This window comes from Symphalangus syndactylus, chromosome 19 (assembly GCF_028878055.3).
Source record: "Symphalangus syndactylus isolate Jambi chromosome 19, NHGRI_mSymSyn1-v2.1_pri, whole genome shotgun sequence".
NCBI classification, from domain to species: Eukaryota; Metazoa; Chordata; class Mammalia; order Primates; family Hylobatidae; genus Symphalangus; species Symphalangus syndactylus.
The window spans coordinates 70,844,839-70,870,016 of NC_072434.2; the positions used below are offsets into that span (position 1 = coordinate 70,844,839).

At 44.3% G+C, this 25,178-nt stretch overlaps 1 protein-coding gene, 1 non-coding gene and 2 pseudogenes across 10 annotated transcripts in view; 1 reads left to right on the plus strand and 3 right to left on the minus strand.

The window, feature by feature from the left end:
• LIN9 (lin-9 DREAM MuvB core complex component) overlaps positions 1 to 13,566 on the minus strand; it is a 91,113-nt gene extending 77,547 nt beyond the window's left edge. For 3 of the 9 annotated variants that reach the window (XM_055234095.2, XM_055234094.2, XM_055234092.2), the window contains exons 1-3: positions 12,908 to 13,490; positions 4,644 to 4,676; positions 1,163 to 1,257 (exon numbers count right to left, since the gene is read on the minus strand). In XM_055234095.2, coding sequence (XP_055090070.1) covers positions 1,163 to 1,257; positions 4,644 to 4,676; positions 12,908 to 13,388 — 609 coding nt within the window. In that variant the 5' untranslated portion in view covers positions 13,389 to 13,490. Of the gene's footprint in view, positions 1 to 1,162; positions 1,258 to 2,170; positions 2,309 to 4,643; positions 4,677 to 6,427; positions 6,546 to 12,250; positions 12,347 to 12,907 lie in introns of those variants that run through there. The other 6 variants (XM_055234096.1, XM_055234093.2, XM_063613376.1 and 3 more) reach the window with 6 other exon arrangements.
• LOC129459095 (small nucleolar RNA U13) lies at positions 8,052 to 8,153 on the plus strand. The gene has a single exon (XR_008649902.1). It is a non-coding gene; the product is annotated as a small nucleolar RNA U13 (small nucleolar RNA).
• Positions 13,464 to 23,672, minus strand: LOC129458280 (Y-box-binding protein 1-like; annotated as a pseudogene).
• On the minus strand, positions 19,840 to 19,980 carry LOC129459098 (uncharacterized; annotated as a pseudogene).
• Positions 23,673 to 25,178: the final 1,506 nt, after the last annotated feature.

Consider the following 25,178-nt stretch of genomic DNA (forward strand, 5'->3'; position numbering starts at 1 on the left):
CCCTAGGTTCAGAGGTTTCATTAATAGAGAGAAAAAGAAATAATATCCCAATAAGACCTACATCCTTTTCAAAGCCTTCTCCCACCCCTCATGGCTATTTGGAAGAGAAACAGGTGCAGAGGGCTAACAACATATGGGCAACATCCACTCGGGTCTATGAACCCTTGAAATTAAACCCACTCTGGCTGGGCACAGTGGCTCATGCCTATAATCCCAGCACTTTGGAAGGCCAAGGCAGGAGGATCACTTGAGCCCAGGAGCTGGAAACCAGCCTGGGCAACACAAGGAGACCCCATCTCTACAAAAAAAAAATTTTTTAAATTAGCTGGACATGGTGGCACACACCTGTAGTCCCAGCTACTCGGGAGGCTGAGCAGTGAGGATCGCTTGAGCCTGGGAGTTCCTGACCAGCCTGGGCGACAGAGCGAGACCTCATCTCAAAAAAAGAAAAACAAAAAGAAATTAAACCCACTCAGAGTCTTGATACTCTATAGCCCTGACAGGAATTCCATTCTACACTGCCCCCCTTCCATGACCACAAGCAGAGAAGAGGAAGGGAATGAAGATGATGGAATTGACAGTGAGGAAAGCCCCTCACATTCACTGTGGTCAGCTGCCCAGGCTACTGTGACTGCTGCTGTCTATCCCAACTCCAGGATTGTTACATGACAGACCCTTAAAACCTCCTGGCTACCTGGTAGGGCAGGAGAGAAAGAGGATTCCTAAAATTGTTAGTCATGTCAATTATATGCTCATCTCTACTTCCCACCTCTAAATGCACTTACCTTTGAGCTACACAATTTCTTTTTTTTTCTTTTTGGCTATGAAAGATTTTAATACCTTACCACACATATATATTTTTGCAGGTACCAAAGCCATGTAAAATTTTTTGCATATCTAATAAAAGTATAAGTTGTAGTTTTTTTGTTTTTCCTATTTAAAGAAACTATTACACAATTACTGAACAAATGCTTACTGATGACCAGATTATCACTGGGTACAGATTAATTTACCTAAATAAGATCAAACAGTGCTTAATGACACTTGAGGTTGGGAAAAAAATTTGTAAATTTTTTACTGTGCTGCAAGAATTTACACATGACAATAATACAGACAACTTAGCTAGAATTATTCTAAAATGTAAGAAAAACTCACTCCTTACCATTTCCACAGCAGGGCTTGTATTCCTGCCTTTCCAAACAGGTGTTTTCTGTAAAGAACTGTACTTTTCATTCCACGTGTTAGATAAGCTTCCCTCTGTAATAAATAATTAATACTAATAAAATTTTGGCTTAGTTCAAAGGATTTCATACCATGAATACTGCCTTTTTCATAACAGCCATATATCTAAAATATTTACCAATATGGAAAAATATACTGACTATATAATTTTAGGTTATTATAAATGAAAAAGCTCTTCTGTATTTTTCTGTCAAACTCTAAATAATTTGATAAGGCAATGCATCTTGAAAGTATTAAATGTCCATACTGAAACGTGCTTCTTTTTCTTTCTTTTTGGATTTTTAATAATTTCTCCATTCCAACTTGCCAAGAACTATCTCATAACTTTTGGTACAATTCTGAAAGCAGGGGAATCAAAAATGGAAAAAGCCTTTTCTAACCTTGAATTTAGAGCACATTTCTTTTTTTACTTTTTCTTTGTGTGTGAGACAGAGTACTTGCTCCATCGCCCAGGCTGGAGTGCAGTGGCACAATCTTGGCTCACTGCAACCTCTGCCTCCCAGGTTAAAGTGGTTCTCCTGCCTCAGCCTCCCCAGTAGTGGGATTACAGGTGTGTGCCAACATGCCTAGCTAATTTTTGTATTTTTAGTAGAGACAAGGTTTCTCCATGTTGGCCAGGCTGGTCTCAAACTTCAGGTGACCTACCCGCCTCAGTGTCTCGAAGTGTTGAGATTACAGGCATGAGCCACCACGCCAGCCTGTATTTAGAGCACATTTCTAAATGTTTTCTGCTTTAATACGTGAATCATTTGACATATAAAAAGGAAATTAGGCCAGGTGCAATGGCTCATGCCTATAATTCCAGGACTTTGGGAGGCCGAGGCGGGTGGATCATTTGAGGCCATGAGTTCGAGACCAACCTGCCCAACATGGTGAAATGCCACCTCTACAAAAAATACAAAAATTAGCCGGGCATGGTGGCGCGCACCTGTGGTCCCAGCTATTCAGGAGGCTGAGGCAGAGAATTGCTGGAACCTGGGAGGCGAAGGTTGAAGTGAGCCAGGGTCGAAGTGAGCCAGGGTTGAAGCAAGCCGAGATAGCACCACTGCACTTCAGTCTGGGAAACATAGCGAGTCTCTGTCCCCTCACAAAAAAAGAAAAAGTAAATCAGTGTGGTTATTTCTGTTTTCCTTAATTCAGAGAAATGTCTTCAGAGTTGTACACAACCAGAAAAAAATTCTATCGAATAGACATATTATGATTACACATATTATAATGATTAGACATATTGTGAAAATAAAGAGGGGTAAGTTTAATTTTTGTAAAAAAGATGTTTATATAGAGGCATAGAAAACTGGGATGAATATACAAGCTGGTTATTTTTGTTTTCTTCTAGTGGCTCATCAGCATTTTCTCATTTCTTCCATAAGAAATGTACATTACTTATATAAATGATTTATCAAGACGAATGAGTGCCGGGTGCAGTGGCTCACACTTGTAATCCCAGCACACTGGGAGGCCAAAGTGGGAGGATCACCTGAGGTCAGGAGTTCAAGACCAGCCTGGCCAACATGATGAAAACCCATCTCTATTAAAAAGACAAAAATGAGCCAGGTGTGGTGATGCATGCCTGCAGTCCCAGCTACTCAGGAGGCTGAGGCACAAGAATCACTTGACCCAGGAGGCAGAGGTTGCAGTGAGCCAAGATATTGTGCCACTGCACTCCAGCCTGGGCGGCAAAGCGAGACTCAGTCTCAAAAAAAAAAAAAAAAAAAGGGGGTGGGGAAGAGAAATGAGCTTAATATTGGGAGAAAAATAAAGGAATAATTTTTAAGAATCACAAAAGAACAGAGATGGGATGGAGTTGATCCTGCTAGGCAAACAAACTGGGGTGTTCTGGAAGACAAATGGTCTTCTCAAGCTAGAAGGATTTAATTTGGTAAATCACCAATCCAAAGCACAATATAGTAGCTTTAAAGACTAAAAGTACTAATGAACCTTGAGAATATTTAGCTTGGTTCCAAATTTATTGACCTACCAGAATCTTAATCAAGGGGTAAAATTTTAAAGAAACTATGTTAAAAAGGTTAGTCTAATGTACCTGCCAAAAGAAATAGTGAGACCAAGGAACATGTCAAACTTTTTCTTAGAATGAGAAAAGTACTATCCTTCTTTTATTTTTATTGCAGGGCATTATTACTTAGAAAGCAAGTTCTTTTTTTTTTTTTTTTTTAAATTTGAGACAGTCTTACTCTGTCACCCAGACTCCCAGACTGGAGTGTGGTGGCCCGATCTCGGCTTACGGCAATCTCTGCCTCCCAGGTTCAAACAATTCTCCTGCTTCAGCCTCTCAAGCAGCTAGGATTATAGGTGCCCACCACCACTCCTGGCTAATTTTGTATTTTTAGTAGAGATGGGGTTTCACCATGTTAGCCAGGCTGATCTCGAACTCCTGAGCTCAAGTGGTCCTCTTGCCTCAGCCTCCCAAAGTGCCCGGATTACAGGCGTGAGCCACCGTGCCCAGTGAAAGCAAGACTCTTAAAAATAAGCTATTACGGGCCAGGTGTGGTGGCTCATGCCTGTCATCTCAGCACTTTGCAAAGATGAGGCAGCAGGATCCCTTGAGCCCAGGAGTTCGAGACCAGCCTGGGCAACAAAGTGAGGCCTCCTCTCTACAAAAAACAAAGAAATTAGCTGGGCATGGTGGCATGTGCCTGTGGTCCCAGCTACATGGGAGACTGAGGCAAGAGGATCACTTGAGCCCAGGAGGTCGAGGCTGCAGTGAACTGTAATCACGTCACCACACTCTAGCCTGTGCGACAGAGCAAGACCCTGTCTCAAAAAATAAATAAACAAAAAATCTGCTGGGCACAGTGGCTCACGCCTGTAATCCCAGCACTTTGGGAGGCCAAGGTGGGCAGATCACTTGAGGCCAGGAGTTTGAGGCCAGCTTGGCCAACATGGTGAAATCCCCTCTCTACTAAAAATACAAAAATTAGCCAGGCATGGTGGCACATGCCTGTAATCCCAGCTACTCAGGGGGCTGAGGCAGGAGAATCGCTTGAGCCTGGGAGGCAGAGGTTGCAGTGAGCCAAGATTGCACCGCTGTACTCCAGCCTGGGCAACAGAGACAGACTGTCTCAAAAACAAACAAACAAATAATTATGCTAACATATAGCTCAGCGCAGTTGTTTAACAAATGCTTTTAATCTAAATACTTATGGAATGTTTAATTAGAAAGGTTTTTAATCAATAATTTTAGAAAATTTTAAAAATAATTTCTAACAACTGAGGATCAATTCTCCTATAAAAGCATATTAATTTAAGGTTATCAGTAAAAACCAATACTGAAAAGCTATAATGCATCATAACTTAGAAGGAAAAGGGAAACACTATATCCAAATTAATTTAATGAATTAGACTTTTAGCTATGGTATACCTAAAAATGCTATACTTCTTACCTTTTAAACTGACAAGGGCTTTTGCTGAAGAGCCTGCAATTAAAAATAAAACAAATCAATAATTATTTCATAACCAAAGTGAGAGAAAAAGACCTTGGTTTGGGGGTAAAAGTGATCCATTTAGTTTTAGTAATGTTGAGTTTGAAGAGACGGTAGAATGTGCAATTAGAAATATCTAGCAACAATTCAAACTATAAACCAGAACTCAGATAAAGAAAGAACTGGAGAGAGACATATGAGAGTCTTGCTGACGTTGTGAGAACTGGAGACCATTCCAGGAGAAGAAAGTGAAGAAAGAGAAGAAAGAGGAAGAGTGGGGACAGACGTAATTTTGGATCCTCATCCAGGCGTGCTGTGGTGCTGGAAGAAAAGAGAAAGGGAACCGACATCTATTGAGGCAAAGACTGATGTAGTAATGGAATGGAAAAAACAAACAATGGAAATGATTCAGGGACTGTCAGAGCAAGCAATAAGTCCCTTGAAAGTCTAGAATGCAGGTATATGCAATACCTCAAGATCTAAGCTGGAAAAGGGAATACAGAACGGCCAAGAGGGGCTAGAATAAAGTTGGAGGGGTCCACTGGATAAAACAAACTCCAGTGTACATTAGAGGCCAGGTGTGATGGCTGACACCTGTAATCCCAGTGCTTTGGAAGGCCAAGGTGGGAAGGATAGCTTGAGGCCAGGAGTCTGAGACCAGCCTGGGCAACATAGGGAGATCCTGTCTCTCAAAATTTTTTTTTAATTCACTGGGTATGGGGGCACGTGCCTCCAGTCTCAGCTACTCAGGGGGCTGATGTGAGAGGCCTGCTGGAGCCTGGGAGGTTGAGGCAGCAGTGAGCTGTGACCACGCCACTGCACTTCAGCCTGACAGACAGAGTAAGACTCTGCCTCAAAAACATAAAAAAGACATTAGAATAACAAGGAAGCTCCTCATACATGCGGAATCTAGACTGAATCTATATTATTAATAAACAACAGGGGATTCTGTTGCAGGTAACCCACTTTGAGAAACATCAGGCTACAGGTTCTGGTGTGAATGAATGATAGGATCTATGGGTAGGGAAAGTAGAAAAATCAATAGAGAGGCCGGGCGCGGTGGCTCACGCCTGTAATCCCAGCACTTTGAGAGGCTGAGGTGGGCAGATCACAAGGTCAGGAGATCAAGACCACCTGGCTAACATGGTGAAAACCCATCTCTACTAAAAATACAAAAAATTAACTGGGTGTGGTGGCGAACACCTGTAGTCCCAGCTACTCGGGAGGCTGAGGTGGGAGAATGGTGTGAACCCACGAGGCGGAGCTTGCAGTGAGCAGAGATCACGCCACTGCACTCCATCCAGCCTGGGCGACAGAGTGAGACTCCATGTCAAAAAAAAAAAAAAAATCAATAGAGAAGCTTTTTGAGAGTGAGAAAGCACTAAATTTAAAAATCTCAGAATTGGATGTATACATTGCAAAGTCCAAGTCATCTGAAAAATAATAATTAAGGATGATCTCAGGGGATTAAATAAAAAAGAACATGAACTAGGAACAAAAATCAGAGAGGACAGATTAATCCTCCTTGCTATTTAACAAAAGCAGCCATGATTTACATCTCATATAAATGGATAACAGACTTAAAATGAGAAGCAACAGATAAAGTATGGCAGTTATGAAACACTTCATCTCAGATCCTTAAACACTATGCATCTCTGATCACTAAACCTCAACTGACTTTTTCCTCCACAGGCCTGTATAAGAGACTTGTGAAACAGACACCTACCAGCATTAAAGACACTTACTTTCGGCCGGGCGCGGTGGCTCACACCTGTAATCCCAGCACTCTGGGAGGCCGAGTTGGGCGGATCACGAGGTCAGGAGATCGAGACCATCCTGGCTAAACAGTGAAACCCCGTCTCTACTAAAAATACAAAAAAAAAAAAATTAGCCGGACGAGATGGCGGGTGCCTGTAGTCCCAGCTACTCGGGAGGCTGAGGCAGGAGAATGGCGTGAACCCCGGGGGGGCGGAGCCTACAATGAGCCAAGATAGCGCCACTGCACTTCAGCCTGGGCGACAGCGAGACTCTGTCTCAAAAAAAAAAAAAAAAAAAAAAAGACACTTACTTTCACTCTACTCTCTTGCCTAGATGTGAAGAATAGTTAACAGGACACCATAAAAGCTTCTGCATGGCAAATGAAGCTTAATGACAAAAGGCAGTAAAGTCATGGGGGTGAATGACAAAAAATCTTGCTAAAAAGTCTCAAACAATGCAACACAACTGTAAAGCAGCAATAGTAGACAATACACACATCTGTGTACCAAGAGATATGTAGTGCATTTGAGAAAAAGTAGTAACCACTCACTGAATATGTAGAGTGCTGACGGCATGGCAGTCCCTACCTGCTCTAGGCAATGAGAATACAACAGCAAGCAAAATTGTCAAAGTCCCTGCTCTCATGGAATGTACATTCTAGTGATGGGAGACAAACAAAAACAGCTATCGAGTCATGATAAGCACTCTGGAAAAAATAAAGCAGAATAAGAAGAATATGCACGGTGGGGATGGGGGGAAGGAAAACTATTTGTATATAAGGTGTTCATGATGAGCTTCTATGAAAGGTGATGCTTAAGAAAAGATCTGAAGGAAGAGGTATACGCCATAAGAATATCCACTCCTGCTCCATGAAGGCAGGAACCGTATCTTGGGGATTCTGACCAATCACCTTTAACCTTTTTTTTCTTTTTTTCTTTTTCGTTTTCTTTCTCTTTTCTTTTTTTTTTTTTTGAGATGGAGTCTCACTCTGTCACCCAGGTTGGAGTACGGTGGTACAATCTCAGCTCACTGCAACCTCCACCTCCCGGGTTCAAGCAATTCTCCCCGCATCAGCCTTCCAGGTAGCTAGGATTACAGGTGCATGCCACCATACACAGCTAATTTTTGTATTTTTAGTAGAGACAGGATTTCACCATGTTGGCCAGGCTGGTCTCGAACTCCTGACCTCAGGTGATCCACCCGGCTCGGCCTCCCAAAGTGCTGGGATTACAGGCGTGAGCCACCGCAACCGGTCCTTTTTTCCTTTTTCTAGATGCAGGATAGCATAGTGGTCAAGAAAATAGGTTCTAGATTGAGACTAGCTATGTTTGAATCTTGGTCCTGACACTTTCTTGCATGTTACCTTAAGCAAGTTACTTTGCCTCTCTGTGCTATTGTTTCTTCATGTGTAAAATGAGGATTAAATGAGTTAATACATGTAAAAGTGCATAGAACAATGCATATATTACACAGTTAATTTTGATATAATGCTGTTAGTATTATTTTGAGCAATCAAAAAATAATAGGTTAAGAACATGGATTTTTCAGTCAGGCAAATCTGATTAAAGTAGAATCTTGCTCTAATGAGGTGTTCATTAATCCAAAGATTCTACCCTTCGTAGTTCATAAGCATGATGATTGGGTTTTCATATTCATGTGTGAGATGTGTCTCTCTCAAACTTTGTGAAAAGTCAGCACATGACCCATCTGATGTGGAAAAAAAATTTTACTGAATGCCTACCATAAGCACTGTTAGGGGCGAGGGTTACCCCAAAGAACAAGACAAACAAAGCCTCTGCTCTCAGGAAGCTTAAACTCTAGTGGAAAGAGACATATATATATATATAAAACATGTACATAATAATTATAGCTCATGATAAAGGAAATAAACAGGGTGATATTGGTGGGGATGGGGGAATTACTCTTAAGTACTAGCTACCTTACTTTTGAGTACAGACGGTTTCTCTGAGGAGGTAACATCTGAAAAACTAGCTGTGAGAGAGCAGGAAATCAAAGCAATGAGTCTGGGCAGAAGAAACAGGTGAAGTCCTAAGAAGGGAGGAGCGGTGACTGTGCTTGCATAGGGAAGAATGGTATGAAAGGGCAGAGGTAAGCCAGGTGTTATGGATGGAACTGGGAATGCAATTAGGAAGACAGAAACAGTACCTACTCTGATGGGGCTACTAACCAATCACATAAACAAATACAAAACTGCAACTGTAATAGCTACCACTAGGAAGTTACATAGTAATACAAAAAGATTTAAAGAATATGGGCCCTGGCCTGGCACAGTGGCTCACACCTGTAATCCCAGAACTTTGAGGGGGCTAAATGACTTGAGGTCAGGAGTTTGAGACCAGCCGGGTTCTACTAAAAATACAAAAATTAGCCGGGCTTGGTGGCACACACCTGTAATCACAGCTACTCAGGAGGCTGAGGCAGGAGAATTGCTTGAACTCTAGAGGCAGAGGTTGCAGTGAGCCAAGATTGCACCGCTGCACTCCAGCCTGGGTGACAGAGCAAGACTCCATCTTTAAAAAAAAATAAAGAAGATAGGCCCTGCATGGTGGCTGAAGCCTGTAATCCCAGCACTTTGGAAGGCTAAGGCAGGAGGATCGCTTGAGGCCAGGAGTTTGAGATCAGCCTGAGCTACATAGGGAGACCTCGTCTCTACAAAAAATAGGAAAAAAAAAAAAAAAAAAAAACCTTAGTTGAGCATGGTGGTACATGCCTGTGGTCCCAGCTACTGGGGAGACTGATGCCGGAGGATCTCCTTAGCCCAGAAGATCAAGGCTGCAGTGAGCCATGATCATGCCTCTGCACTCCAGTCTACACAACAGACTATTTAAAAAACAAAAAACAGATTTAAAGAAGACATAATTTAGTCAGGGAGGATGGGAAATGGCTCTCTGAAGAAGCATAAATTGGGATCTAAAAGATAATAAGAAGTTAACTGAAAGTAAGGGGGGTGTGGGGGGGTAGCATTCCAGGTTGAGAGAACAGTATGTGCAAAGACCGTGGAGAAAAGGGGAGACTGGTGAGTATAGCGAATGAAAAAGGTCCAATTTACCCCAAGGGATAGAATGAGGGGACAAATGGTACAACATAAAGCTGAGAGGTAGGGAGCAGCCAGACCACAAAGGGTCTTATAGCTACTAAAGGGTTTGTAACAGGAGGATGACATACATTCATTTTGAAAGGATCCCTCTCGCTGTGTGTTTGCGGGAAGCGGGCTGAATTAATGAGAGGCCGAGGTAATTGGTAAAGAGAAGAAATGGCGACAGTTTGGGCTACGGTGATGGTAAGAAATGGGTAGAATTGATAGATATTTAGAAGGTAAAATTTACAGACTTAGTAAAGGCTTAAACATGGGAAGTGAAAGAGAGGAAAGTCGCTGGGTGTGCGGTGGCTCATGCCTGCAATCCCAGCACTTTGGGAGGCTGAGGCGGGTGGATCACCTGAGGTCAGGAGTTTGAGACCAGCCTAGCCAACATGGTGAAACCCCGCCTCTATTAAATATACAAAAATTAGCCAGGTGTGGTGGCAGGCGCCTGTAAACCCAGCTACTCAGGAGGCTGAGGCAGGAGAATCGCTTGAACCCGGGAGGCGGAGGCTGCAGTGAGCTGAGATCACACACTGCACTCCAGCCTAGGTGACACAGCAAGACTCTGTCTCAAAAAAAAGAAAAGAAAAGAAAAGAAAGAGAGGGAAGTGCCAAAGAAAATCTCTAGGTTTCTGCCCTGCCAGCTGAGTGCACAGTGGAACCATTCGAATCACTAGAAGTATCTGTCCTGGGGTAGGACTGAGGTGGATTTTAAACCCGTGCAGTTTGAGGGGCCTTTGAAGCATCTAAGAAGAAATGTGAAACAGGCAAGAGATATCAAGAAAGGGAGCTCAGGAAAGATCTGGGCTGAAGATAGCCTTAGTTTCCTTATATAAAAAGTGAGTACTTACATCAATTGAAATGAAGATTAAATGAGCAAATACATATAATATCCTTTGCATGGCATCTGGTTCATAGTAAATACTCAATAAATGGTAGCTTTCATTATTGATGTTATATCGACTCCTGAATAATATATTAGCTAGCCTCCTTGACTAAATGTGGCCAAAAAACATCCTATTATTTCCAGTATCAAATTGAAATCGCTTTTCCTTTTCAAGACCCTGCTCTAGTTTCATTAATAATACCTGTTACTTTGCATTAATTCCATATAAATTAAGTATTTATGTATATTTGATTTGTGGCACTGTATGACAAAGAAAGAAAGAAAATCCTGGTTTCAACAAAGCTGAAGTCTGGCTAAACAAGACATATGCTTCACAAATACACACCAATGTACAAGAGATGTCACAAAGTAATATAAATGATAAGGTTATATAATTTGAAAGTGGAGCTGGAATTTGAACCCTAATATAAATGCCGAGTCCCTACAAAGAACCACAGTAAATTCTCAATAAATGTTGGATGATATGAAGCAAATATTCCTAATGGCAGTTGTAAGAAAGCCACTTAAAACGCCTCTCATTACAACAGAATGACTACAGTAACCAAAACAGTAGCTCTAGTGATTGTGACATCCAAGAGGTGATAAGGCATGTTTATGATAAAGATGCCAAGGATAATGAAAAACATTTTCGGATGACAAGTACATTGTGCTTAGTAGGTCCACACTCATTTGGGAGCATTCTAAGTCACAATCAAGGCCAGCTGCGGTGGCTCACGCCTGTAATCCCAGCACTTTGGGAGGCCGAGGTGAGTGGATCACCTGAGGTCGGGAGTTCGAGACCAGCCTGACCAACATGGAGAAACCCCGTCTCTACTAAAAAATACAAAAAAATTAGGCAGGCGTGGTGGCACATGCCTGTAACCCCAGCTACTCGGGAGGCTGAGGTAGGAGAATCGCTTGAACCCGGGAGGCAGAGGTTGCAGTGAGCTGAGATAGTACCATTGCACCCCAGCTTGGGCAATAAGAGTGAAACTCCGTCTCAAAATAAATAAATAAATAAATAAATCACAATCAGTTGTATTCTACAAATAAACAATACAACTCATGACTGGTCAATAGCTGTGCCCTACCCAATACAGTGACTACTAGCTACATGTGACTATGTAAATTAAAATTAAATAAAATTCAAAATTCAGTTCCTCCATCACTCTAGCCACATTTGAAATGTTCCATGGCCACACATGGCTAGTAGCTTGGCTACCCTACTGGACATCACAAAAGGGAACAGTTCCATCATGGACAAAGTTCCTTGGGGACTTAGTGCTGCTCTCTATCAAATTTAAAACGCAGACCCTCTTAATACTTTTCACCAGCTTGGCAACTTGAATTTTTATTTTAACTTTATAACTTATTAAGAATACATGATCTCACAAAGAAAATGGAATCAGTAGTATGTTGAGTTCTCATTTTTAAGTCCATTTGCCTTGTGCATAGATAGATTCAATAGTAATCGAGCCTTTCACAGATATGTATAAACTGAATAGTGAATGTGGATTCAGGACTTTTTTGTAATTAACGAACATATTTGCCTTTTCATATAATTTATGCAATATTGTAAATTACAAAATTAAGTTCCACTGCCCTTAAACTACGGAATTGGTGCTTTTACTTACTCAACACAAGTGAGCATACATGTCTTAGATGTCAGGGTGAGTAAACATGGTCAGGTGAGGCAATGCCCTAGGGTGGGTGTCAGGCAGGGTACTGCACATGTACGCTGTGTTGGTCACATCCATGCATAAAGGTACCTTTATGGCTCTTAAGACACATACAGAATAAAGTCTGCGGGACGGGGTCTACCTGAACACTGAGTATCCGGGCTGGATGATCTCAGGAAAGGTCCACAGCCACCTGTGGTCCCAAGGGAAGGGGCCAACCCTCTGACACGGAAACACTTCCAGGGGTGGACACACCGGTGGGGGGGTGGGGAGGACAGTGAAGATCACAAGTGCCCGTAGAGGCGGGAGCTGTGACAGGACAAGATCAGAGGCTGGGGCAAGAAGAAGGGGCGGTGGACCACCCCGTGCCCAGCCCGAGCCCTCCCCCGGCCCCGGGACAGGCGAGTTACATAACCCCGGCGGGCGTCTCTCGGCGCCGGGCGAGTGGTGCAGGCGGCGAGGACAGCCCCCGCGCCCGGGGGCCGCTCTTCCCCCCACCTCGGCTGGGGGCCGGAGTCGGGCCAGGGGAGCAGCCACCGCCTCCGCCTGGCACAGGCTGGACTCCCGGGCTCTCGGTTTCCGGCCCTGGCGCTCACACAACCCCAGAAACCAACACACAGACACCATAACAAAGGCGGCGACGCGGCGGCAACACAGGAGTGGGAAGACTAAGGGACCACGGTGGGGCTGGCAGTCAGCCCACCTGCCCAGCGGAGGGCACGGCCGTCCGTCCCGGCCGGTGCAGCCGCTGGGCAGGCGGCAGGCGGGAAAAGGGGGGGTGCTTTGAGGTGCTACTCACTCTCGTCAGGCAACTGATCGAGCTCCGCCATCTTGAACGAGCCGCGCCGCTTTTTCAAAGGCTGCCCGCCGCTGTGCATTGTGGGGCGGAGACTGTCTTTGCGAGGGAGGTTCGAATGCGGAGCTCGCTGCCCGCGGCGCCGCGCTGCGCTGCTCCCGCCGCGGCTGGCTGAGGCGGGCCCGGCTCCGCCCGCGCCTGCCCGAGGAGGAGGTGCCGCCGAGGGGGGGCCGCGCCTCGCCCCTCCGCCGTCGCCTCCGGCCGAGCCGGGCGGGAGGAAAGGAGGAAGGAGGCCGCGCGGCGAGGCCCGGCGCCGGAGCGCGGGGGGAGCAGCACCAGCCCCGGAGTCCCGCCCGGGCCCCGCTCCCGGCGCATGTTCTGCGGCCCGCGCTGCAGCTGCGGGAACTGCAGGCTGTTTGTTCCGAGTGGAGAACGGGAGGGAGGCCCCGGCAGGGGGAAAGAAGCCCTCGATTCTGGGCCTCATTGACCGAGGGGGCTCTACGCAAAGTGAAATATTCACAGTTCCCGAAACCCACGTTGCTCGGGCGCCTCCGTCCCCTCACTTTTCCCGAGAGCGCCAACCGCAGCAGCCCCCTGCGCGTCGCCACGTCCGGGACTCGGTCCCAGCGGCCCCTGGCGATCCGGGCACGCCTTTCCTGAATGTTGGAAGCTGAGCTGCGTGCAGCCGGGGAGCGAGACCTTGAGAGGTCATGAAGTTGGTCATTTAGGCCGACAGTTAAAGAACTGTTCTGCTTAGCTGTTTCATCCGTTCGACACCAGATCGTGCAGTGGGCTGGAAGAGAATTAGAAAACGAGTAACAGGAGGCTTCGAGAGGATACAGAAAGGAACAGTGACACTACAAGGTGATAAAGTACCTGATCCAAATGTTATGAGAATACTGGACGAGAATTCAACGAAATTGAAAGAAGCCCAGGGAAAAATTTCACAATATCTGTCTGTAACACTTTCCAGTAATAAAACACTGTTGCTTTTCAAAAATTCATTTAACAAATGTCATTGAGCTCCAATCCTTTTCTCCAGGAATTTATGGGAGTTGAAGGAATGAGACCGTTAAGCAGTCAAAAGACAACATGGGTGAATTCCAGGAACTACAAAATTAAAAGGAGGTAGACTAAGATGACAGAGTGGTACACAGAGGCCTGCCCAAGCTGAGGAGTTGAACTTGCTTAGTCCACTGGAGCAGTGGAAAAGTCGGGTGTAAGAGGGGCATGTTTCTATTTTTGTTTTAGAACAAAAATATGGGAAATGGATTGGTGGGGGACAAGATGAGAGCCTAGAAACCAGTCAGGAAGAAGCTTATTTGGGGCATGCAAAGGACAGAAGAGAGATGCCTACACTGGTAGCTAGAGAGGTGCAGAGGGTGGGCTCTGGAGCCCCGGGGCCTCGATGAGAAGAATCCAGATGGGCTGCTAGTTGTATAATCTCAGGCACGTTGGCTTCTTAACCGAATTCTCTGTGCCTCAGTTTCTTTTCTGTAAAATGCAAATAACAGGGTTGTTTTGAGGGCTAAATGATTTGATAGATGTAAGGACCTTATGCTAGCTGCTAGCACCCATCAGTTAGCCACTACCACCACCATCACCACAGCATAGGCGGTATTAGAGAGAGGTGGCAGCATGCACTCCACCTTTCAAGAGGTGGAAAATAAAGGATTGGGTGAGTCACTGGGTGTGAGGAGAAGGAAGTCTCATTGTTGATGCCAGCTTTGTGCCTTGGGTAGCTGGGTGCTGCCATGCTAAGGTAGGAGGGAGAGCAGGGAGGGTGAAAGTTCAATTTTACAAAGTAATCCTTCCTTCAGAGCTAGCTTAACCTCTCCTTTGCCTTCTAAACACACTCTGATCTGCTCCCTAAGAAGATTAAAACACTGGTCCTTGTTGTCAGCACCTGGTGGGGGGGGCTTCAGCAGCTTGCACTTCAGTATCAATTTGGAGATGAGATCAAGGAAAGGTCAGCCCTTTAAGAATGAAAGAATAGAAATTAAAGAAGCATGAGAGGTTATCAGAGTGGGAGAAGCAAAAGCTTAGTGAATGTCGTGATGGTCAAGGTGTCATTAGACCAAGGCAAACCTGGTTTTTTTCTGAGGCAGTTTTCATGTACACTCAACAACACAACTACTGTTTAAATCAATGTTTTTAGGCCCTTCCGTGATAATCTGCATTTTAAACAAAAACTCTAAGTGACTCTTCTCATAAATCCAAAGCCTGAAGCTGTATCCTAGCCCCAGATCTAGCGCTTAGCTGTGTGATCGAAGCCAAGGCACACCTAACTCTTCAATAAATTTCGTTATTGAATATTTATGACAGATTTTACAATGATTGGCTTACTTGATTCTCCCAACAACCTGGTAATTTGTCCAAAGACAATGGAAAGCAAGTGCTAGCCCACTTTTTGGTGCCTCAGTGACTCCCTCTGTGATGGGAGGATTACACGTATGTCTTTGTCCACTTGTGCTGCCATAACAAAACATCTGAGACTGGGTAATTTACAGACAACAAGAATTTTTTTTTTTTTTTGAGACGGAGTTTTGCTCTTGTCACCCACACTGGAGTACAAGGGTGTGATCTCGGCTCACTGCAACCTCTGCCTCCTGGGTTCAAGTGATTCTCCTGCCTCTGCCTCCAGAGTAGCTGGGATTACAGGTGCTGCCACCACTCCTGGCTAATTTTTGTATTCTTAGTAGAGACAGGGTTTCACTAGGTTGGCCAGGCTAGTCTTGAACTCCTGATCTTAAGTGATCTACTGGCCTCAGCCTCCCAAAGTGTTGGGATTACAGGCATGAGCCACCGTGCCCAGCCGACAACAAGAATTTATTTCTCACAGTTTCAAACGCTGGGAAGTCCAAGATCAAGGTGCCAACGTTGTTGTCTGGTGACGGCAGCTGTTTCCAAGATGGTGGCTCATTGCTCCATCCTCTGGAGGGGATGCATACTGTGTCCTTACATGGTAGAAGGGACAGAAAGGCAAGAGAACACCTCCTTCAGCCTTGAGCCCTTTCATAAGGCTACTAACCCCATTCACGAGAGCAGAACCCTCATGACTTAATTACCTCCCAGAGGCTACACTGCTTAATACTGTTGCATTGGGGATTATGTTACAACTGAATTTTGGAGGGAATACCATCATTCAAACCATAGCAACATGCAACACAGGCGTATTAAATTTCCTGCAATCACTTATTCCAATTTAAAATGACATGACTGTGTGTGGTGTTTGCTTTTTTAAAAATACAAACCACGGTATGGATAAGGTCATTAAGTCATGAAAAACCTAAATAAAAATACACCATAAGAAACATCTCATGTACCTCATAAATATATCCACTTACTGCGTACCCACAAAAATTCTAAAAAATTTTAAAAATACCATAAGAAAAATAAACATGGCCACATTTTAGAAATATCAGGTTTGACCATTTCTAGTCCTGTGGCCTATTTATCAATTATTGGGTTGGATTATTTTTGTGAAAACAGTTGCAATGACTAAAGATAAAATGTGTGTGTTGGGGGCCTGGTGCAGTCGCTCACACTGTACATTACTGCTGTAATCCCAGCACTTTGGGAGGCTGAGGCAGGTGGATCGCCTGAGCACCTGAGATCAGGGGTTTGAGACTAGCCTGACCAACATGGTGAAACCCAGTCTCTACTAAAATACAAAATTAGCCAGGCGTGGTGGCTTGCACCTGTAATTCAAGCTACTTGGAAGGCTGAGGCTGGAGAATTGCTTGAACCCCGGAAGTGGAGATTGCAGTGAGCTGAGATCACACCACTGCACTCCCGCCTGGGTAACAGAGTGAGACTCCGTCTCAAAAAAAAAAAAAAAAAAAGTGTGTGTGTTTATAGTATGTGTGTGAATGTTTTTATAAATACTTTTGATAAAGTTGGGAATTTGAGTTAGCAATGAAAAAACAAAGACAATTCAGCTTGCCTTGCTTGAGTATCTCAGCCATAATGAGGTAAAAAGACTCTCCAGCCTATACGTATATATATTTTTAAGTTATGTTGCTGGTAGGACTCCACACTCAGCATTTCCTCTTCCAGCATCCAAGTACACCAGGAGTACTGATGGCCCCAGGATCTAGGTTCAAATTGCAGTTCACCTACTTCCTTTGTGTGTATTCTTGAACAAATTACTCTCAGTAGTAGTTTTTAGTTTTCTTCTCCCTTTCTTGAAGGGTTATTATGAAGATTAAATTACTATTATAAATTAAGTGCCTATCAAGATCTCCAGTGACTGTTGGTATCCTTCCTTGATGAGAATCCCTCTTTTACAACATAAATATTCTCAAAAATGTGCCCAATGGCCATCCTGGTAATTCCCTTCAGAATCCTTTCCCTGAACATGTTCAGCGCAGTGGAAACAGGCATGAGGAGTGAGAGCAGAAGACATGGGTTCTAAGCCTTTCTTTACCTCTTGTGAGCACCATGATCTTGGACAAGTCATTGAACCTTTCTGCCTTCATCTTTCCCATTTGGGGAGTGAATATAACTACACTGCCCTACCTAGATCACAATGTGAGGATGCATGTCTATAAAATTGAGATAATAAAAGATAAAATTCTCTACATGTGCTAGATATTATGGATAACATCCAAGTTTAGTGGAGTTTAGTATGTTACACTATTCTAATGAAAACTATAACAAAGCTTTTTAAAAAATCATATACAATACAAATGTGAAACTCATAATGAACCAAAGACCTAAATGTAAAAGCTAAACCATAAAAATTCCTAAAAGAAAACATAGGTGTAAAGCTTCATGACCTTAGATTAAGCAACAGTTTCTCAGCTATGACACAAAAGCACAATCAGCCAAAGAAAGTATAAATTGGACCTCATCAAAATTAAAAATGTGTGTGTTTCAAAGGGCACTATCAAGAAAGTGAAAAGACAACCCTTAGAATGGGAGAAAATATTTGCAAATCTTATATCTGATAAAGCACTTGTATCCAAAACATTTAAACACATTTAAAACTCTTATAACTTGATAATAAAAAGACAACCCAATTCAAAAATGTGCAAAGGATCTGAATAGACATTTCTCCACAGTAGATAAGTCAATAAGCACACAAAAGGCTGTTCAAGATCATTATTATTAGGGAGCTACAAATCAAAACCACAATGAGATACCAATGAGATACCAATTCACACCCACTGGGTTAGCTATGTTTAAAAAGACAGATAATAACAAGTGTTGGCAAGGATGTGAAGAAATCAGAACACTGTATACTGCTATTGGGAATGTAAAATGGTGCAGCTGCTATGGAAAACAATATGGTGGTTCTTCAAAGATTTATGCATAAAAGTACTGTACTATGTGATCCAGCAATTCTACTCTGAATATAAATACCCAAAATAATGAAAAGCAAGTACTCAAACAAATATTTGTACACCCATGTTCTTAGCAGTATTACTTCACAATAGCCAAGAGTTGGACGCAACCTAAGTATTTATTGATGGGTGAATGGAAAAATAAAATGTGGTACATAAATACAATGAAAATTATTTAGTCTAAAAAAGGAAGCAAATTCTGTCATATATGAGGGTTCTTAAGAAAGTTCATGGAAAATGCATATTATGAAAAAACTGGCCATGCATGGTGGCTCACGTCTGTAATCCCAGCACTTTGGGAGGCCAAGGCAAGCAGATCACCTGAGGTTGGGAGTTCGAGACCAGACTGGCCAAAATGGCAAAACCCCATCTCTACTAAAAATACAAAAATTAGCCGGGCGTGGTGGCGGGCACCTGTAATCCCAGCTATTCGGGAGGCTGAGGCAGGAAAATTGCTTGAACCCGGGTGGTGGAGGTTGCAGTGAGCCGAGATCGCACCACTGCACTCCAGCCTGGGCAACAGAGTGAGATTCCGTCTCAAAAAAAAAAAAAAAAAAAGAAAAAAGAAAAAAACTATGCATGGATTCCAAAATTTTTTTGCACCAAAATAAACTTGTACTTACATCTGAATGGGATCTAGTCTGAAACACTAAGAAGGTTAAGACATCAGTTTGAACAGAGTACCTTTCAGAGCACCATAAATTCTGCTAAAATTGAAGCAAGAACAAACATCAATGGTGAAGCTTGATGGTGGACAAATGGAAGCTTTACGGTGAAGCTTGGGTGGAAGAATGATGAAATTATTGATGCTCTTAAAACAAACTAAATATAGCCTGAGAAGAAGTCCATAATTCTATATTTGAGTCCTTGTGGACTAAGTGCAACCTAGTGTAATAGGCAGACAAGATTAAAAACTTAACTTAGGAGTACGTGCCTATAACAATCACTGAGTCTTGGCCAATCCCAGCAGCCATACTTCAACCACTCTTAGACTGCTGAGTGTTCAAACTGTGTTCAGATAAGGCAAATGTCAACCTGTAACCAATCCAGCTGTTTCTGTACCTCACTTCTGATTTCTGTACATCACTTTGCTTTTTTTGCCTATAAATTTGTTCTGACCATGTGGCACCCCTGGAGTCTCTCTGAATCTGCTGTAATTCTAGGGGCTGCCCAATTTGCGAATTGTCCATTGCTCAGTTAAACTCCTTTAATTAGGCTGAAGTTTTTCTTTTAACAATGCTTTGCAAAGGTTTATGAGGATGATGCACCAAAGAATTCAGAGTTTACAAATAGATAACTCATTTTAAGAGAGGACAAGAAGATATTGAAGATGAAACCTGAAGCAACAGAGCATCCACTTCAATTTTCAAGGAAAAAATTAACCTTATTTTTGCCCTAATTGAAGAAGACCAATTATTAACAGCAGAAACAATACCCAACACCATAGATACCTCAATTGGCTCAGTTTACACAATTCTAACAGAAAAATTAAAGGTGAGCAAACTTTTCATTTGATGGATGCCAAAACAGTTTCATTCAGATCAGCTGCAGACAAGAGCAGAGAGCAGAGCATTTTTTTTCCTTCTATGTCAGACAGGTGTTGTAACACAAGTAACAAGGTTACATGTTGTAACATGTACATGCAATGTTGTAACAAGGTTCAAGGGTGGGACATCTCACACATGAGCATGAACACACAATCATCATGCTCAGGAGCTACAAAAGGATTGAGCAGAGCTTTCAATGGAAATTTTAAACGAGTGGGGTCAGGATCCTGAAGCACTTCCTTGAAGAATTATAACAGGAGATGAGATGTGGCTTTACCAGAATGATCCCGAAGACAAAGCACAATCAAAACAATGGCAACCAAGAGGTAGAAGTGGTCCAGTCACAGCAAAAGCGGACCAGTCCAGAGCAAAGGTCATGGCAATAGTTTTTTGGGATGCTTGAGGTATTTTACTTGTTAACTCTCTGGAGAGCCAAAGAATGATAACATCTGCTTATTACAGGAGTGTTTTGAGAAAGTTAGTCAAAGCTTTAGCAGACAATCCCTGAGAAATCTTCACTAGGGAGTCCTTCTCCACCACGCCAATGCTCCTGTTCATTCCTCGCATCTAAATGGGTATTTGTGCAAGCGAGAGTTTCAACAGGCTGGACACAGTGGCTCATGCCTGTAATCCAGCACTTTGGGTGGCCAAGGCGGGTGAATTGCTTGAGCCCAGGAATTAGAGACTAGCCTGGGCAACATGGTGAAACCCCGTCTCTACAAAAAATACAAAAATTAGCCAGGCGTGGTGGCACATGCCTGTAGTTCCAGCTGCTGGGAAGGCTGAGGTGGGAGAATTGCTTGAGCCTAGGAGGTAGAGGTTGTGGTGAGCCGTGATTGTGCCACTCCACTCCAGCCTGGGCTACAGAGTGAGGCCCTGCCTCAAAAAACAAACAAACAAACAAACAAATAAATAGAGTTTCACAGTCCTGATTTGCCTCCTTCTGCCTTCTTTTCATTTCCTAATCTTTAAAAAAACCATAAAAGTACACCTATTTTTCTTCAGTTAATATCATAAAAGAGACTGCACTGACATGGTTACATTCCCAGGACCCTCAGTTCTTTAGGGATGGACTAAATGGCTGGTATCATTGCTTACAAAAGTGTCCTGAACTTGAAGTCTATGTTGGGAAATAAACTTTATATTTTTTATTTTAACTTTTTTGACAATTATTTAAGATCTTTATTGACAAGTGCTTGCAGTTCATTGACTATTTTGAAAAAACACCAAGTTGTGAACTTTTATTACAAATTTAAAATGTTCTTAAGTCTCAACTTGACCAGATATGAAACAATTTAAAAATCTTTAGAGGCATATTGAGAAAAGCCAGACTTTTTTTTTTTTTAAGAAAACCACATTTGTTATCACCAGAAAGAGTTGTATTTAGGAAAAAAGTGATTTAAAAAACCCATGCTGCACAGATAATGCAGATAGTTCTAGTAATTGGTCAGCAGCAAAAAGCAATGTCTTCAGTGCCAATCTTTTGTTCATTTCTTATTGCTGCAGTTTCACACTCATTTCTTCTTGTTTTATGACTAAAGGGGATGATGGTAGAGATGGTAAGCTGGTATTTACTCAGCCCTACCCTGCTCAGCCTTGGCCATGGGCAAATTTTCAGCTGCTTTTGTCTCTTTGCCATATTTTCTGGGTCTCCACCTGGGCACTGACATTGCTGCTGACCTGGGGTCTCATCTCCTTGATTTCTTTTAATCCTCTTCATCACCATCCTCTAGGTGTCTTTGGCTAGGAGGGCCCCAGCAGAATCGTGGCCTATAGCCACATACATATCTTGCCTCACTGGTCTACCTGGTGCTCCTGCACCCTGGCTGTCAGCACCCTCCATCTCCGCTCCCTGCGCTGGAGGGCTGGAATATTGTGGTCCACGCCCATAGGGTCTCTTCAGGTAGTAGTGACAGCATGCTGGCAGTCCTCACAGCCCTCGCTCGCTGTCAGGGCCTCCTCTGCCTGGGCTCCCACTTTGGCGGCACTTGAGGAGCCCTTCAGCCCGCCGCTGCAATGTGGGAGCCCCTTTCTGGGCTGGCCGAGGCTGGAGCCGGCTCCCTCAGCTTGTGGGGAGGTGTGGAGGGAGAGGCACAGGCGAGAACCCGGGCTGCGCGCGGTGCTTGCGGGACACGCGAGTTCCGGGTGGGTGTGGTCTCGGCTGGCCCGGCACTCACAGCGGCCAGCCGACCCTGCTGGCCCCGTGTAATGAGGGGTTTAGCACCTGGGCCTGCGGCTGCGGAGGGTGTGCTGGATCCCTCAGCAGTGCCGGCCCACCAGCGCTGTGCTGGATTTCTCGCCAGGCCTTAGCTGCCTTCTGGTGGGGCAGGGCTCGGGACCTGCAGCCTGCCATGCCTGAGCCTCCCCCACCCCGCCCCACCCCCGCCTCCATGGGCTCCTGTGCAGCCCGAGCCTCCTCGATGAGCGCCGCCCACTCCTGTACGGCGCCCAGTCCCATTGACCACCCAAGGGCTGAGGAGTGTGAGCGCACGGCGCGGGACTGGCGGGCAGCTCCACCTGCAGCCCCAGTGTGGGATCCACTGGGTGAAGCCAGCTGGGCTCCTGAGTCTGGTGGGGACGTGGAGAACCTTTATGTCTAGCTCAGGGATTGTAAATACACCAATCAGCACCCTGTGTCTAGCTCAGGGTTTGTGAATGCACCAGTGACACTCTGTATCTAGCTACTCTGGTGGGGCCTTGGAGAACCTTTATGGCTAGCTCAGGGATTGTAAATACACCAATCGGCACTCTGTATCTAGCTTAAGGTTTGTAAACACACCAATCAGCACCCTGTGTCTAGCTCAGGGTTTGTGAATGCACCAATTGACACTCTGTATCTAGCTACTCTGGTGGGGCCTTGGAGAACCTTTGTGTCCACACTCTGTGTCTAGCTAATCTAGTGGGGACGTGAAGAACCTTTGTGTCTAGCTCAGGGATTGTAAATGCACCAATCAGCGCCCTGTCAAAACAGACCACTCGGCTCTACCAATCAGCAGGGTGTGGGTGGGGCCAGATAAGAATAAAAACAGGCTGCCCTAGCCAGCAGTGGCAATCCGCTCGGGTCCCGTTCAAACTGTGGAAGCTTTGTTCTTTCGCTCTTTGCAATAAATCTTGCTACTGCTCACTCTTTGGGTCCACACTGCTTTTATGAGCTGTAACACTCACCACAAAGGTCTGCAGAAGGCTTCACTCCTGAAGCCAACGAGCCCATGAGCCCACCGGAGGAACGAACAACTCCAGACGCGCTGCCTTAAGAGCTGTAACACTCACCGCGAAGGTCTGCAGCTTCACTCCTGAGCCAGCAAGACCACGAGCCCACCAAAAGGAAGGAACTCCGAACACATCCGAACATCAAAAGGAACAAACAAGTCCAGACGCGCCACCTTAAGAGCTGTAACACTCACTGCGAGGATCTGCAGCTTCATTCTTCAAGTCAGTGAGACCAAGAACCCACCAATTCCGGACACAGTAGGGCAGGAAACTTCTCCAGGAATCTTCTCCTTAGGAAGGGCAGGTCTTGTTGGGCCTGGCCTTTGGGAGCACTCTCCCTTCCTTCTTTTTTTTCCCCACGCTCACTATTCTGGTAATTCCGCTGGTAATTGTGTGGAGGACTCCCAGGACTTGGATTGTTTCCATAATGGTTACGGCCTGCTCCACGTTTACTGCCTTGCAGTGGAATTCCACCAGGGCTGTGACATCTGCTGCCTCCGCACCCTTTTCTCCTTCAGCGTCAGACTCCACAGTCTCTCCAGCTCCTACACTGCCAAGGTACTTCCTGGGGTTCTTTTTTAATGGCGATCTGTTTCTTACATTGAACCATTTTCCTTTTCCCAAAAATCTTTGCCATGACCTTGTCCCTACCCACAGAACCATGGATGTGAGGCTGCCGAGGCCAGTACTCCCTGGGCAGCCAAGGCTGGTGGTAGAGGTGTGGCTACTTTCAGGGCTTTCTAGGGTATGCTCTCAGCTTCTGATCAAACTTTATTTTTTTATTTTTATTTTTTGAGACAGGGTCTCACTCTGTTGCTTAAGCTGAAGTGCAGTGGTACAATCATAACTTACTGCAGCCTCAACCTCCCTGGCTTAAGGAATCCTCCCACTTCAGCCTCCCGAGTAGCTGGGAATACAGATGTGCACCACCACACCCAGCTAATTTTTTATTTTTTGAGACAGAGTCTTGCTGTGACGCCCAGGCTGGAGAGCAATGGCACAATTTTGGCTCACTGCAACCTCCGCTTACCAGGTTCAAGCGATTCTCCTGCCTCAGCCTCCCGAGTAGCTGGAATTACAGGCATGTGCCACCACACCCAGCTAATTTTTGTATTTTTAGTAGAGATGGAGTTTCACCATGTTGGCCAGGCTGGTCTCAAACTCCTGAGTTCAAGTGATCCTCATACCTTGGCCTCCCGAAGTGCTGCGACTACAGGTGTAAGTCACTGTACCCAGCCTTTTAAAAAAAATCATTTAATTCCATTTTTCCACTAACTTCTTGAAGTCCTCTCATACTACAGCATAGATCAATCTTGAAGACTTTATGCTCAGCCGAATAAGCCAGTGAAATAACACATAAGGAGAAATACTGTAGGATTCCACTTATGTGAGGAACCTGGAGTTCTCAAATTCATAGAGAAAAAGCAGAATGGTGCTTGCCGGGGGTTGAGGGGGAGGGGAGTGAGGAGTTATTGTTTAATGGGTACAGAGTTTCAGTTTTGGATGATAAAGTTCTGGAGGTGGATGGTGGTGATGGTTTCACAACAATGTGAATGTACTTAGTGCCACTGAACTGTACACTTTAAAATGGCTAAAATGGTAAATATTATATGCATTTTACCACAAGAAAAAAATTCATATTGCACAAACATTACAAGTATGATTCCAATTACTAAATATATTTGCATAGATTACTCAGAACAAAAGATATCCAGTGTTTATGGTGGTTATCTCTGTGTGATAGGGCTATGGGTGCTTTTAATTTCTCTGAATCTGTATTTATAACAGAAATTATAAGTAGTAAATTATATAAAATTATGAGCAGTAAAATGTTTTTTATTACTTTTGCCGGTAATGCAAGCCCAAAATATTTTGTGTTATCTTTTTGGTTTTTTTTGGTTTTTTTTTGAGACAGAGTTTCTCTCTTGTCACTCAGGCTGTATTGCAATGGCACGATCTTGGCTCACTGCAACCTCTGCCTCCCAGATTCAAGGTTCAAGCAATTTCACCTTAGCCTCCCGAGTAGCTGGGATTATAGGCACCCACCACCGCACTGGCTAATTTTTATATTTTTGGTAGAGACAGGGTTTCGCCATGTTGGCCAGGCTGGTCTCCAACTCCTGACCTCAGGTGATCTGCCCACCTTGGCCTCCCAAAGTGCTGGTATTA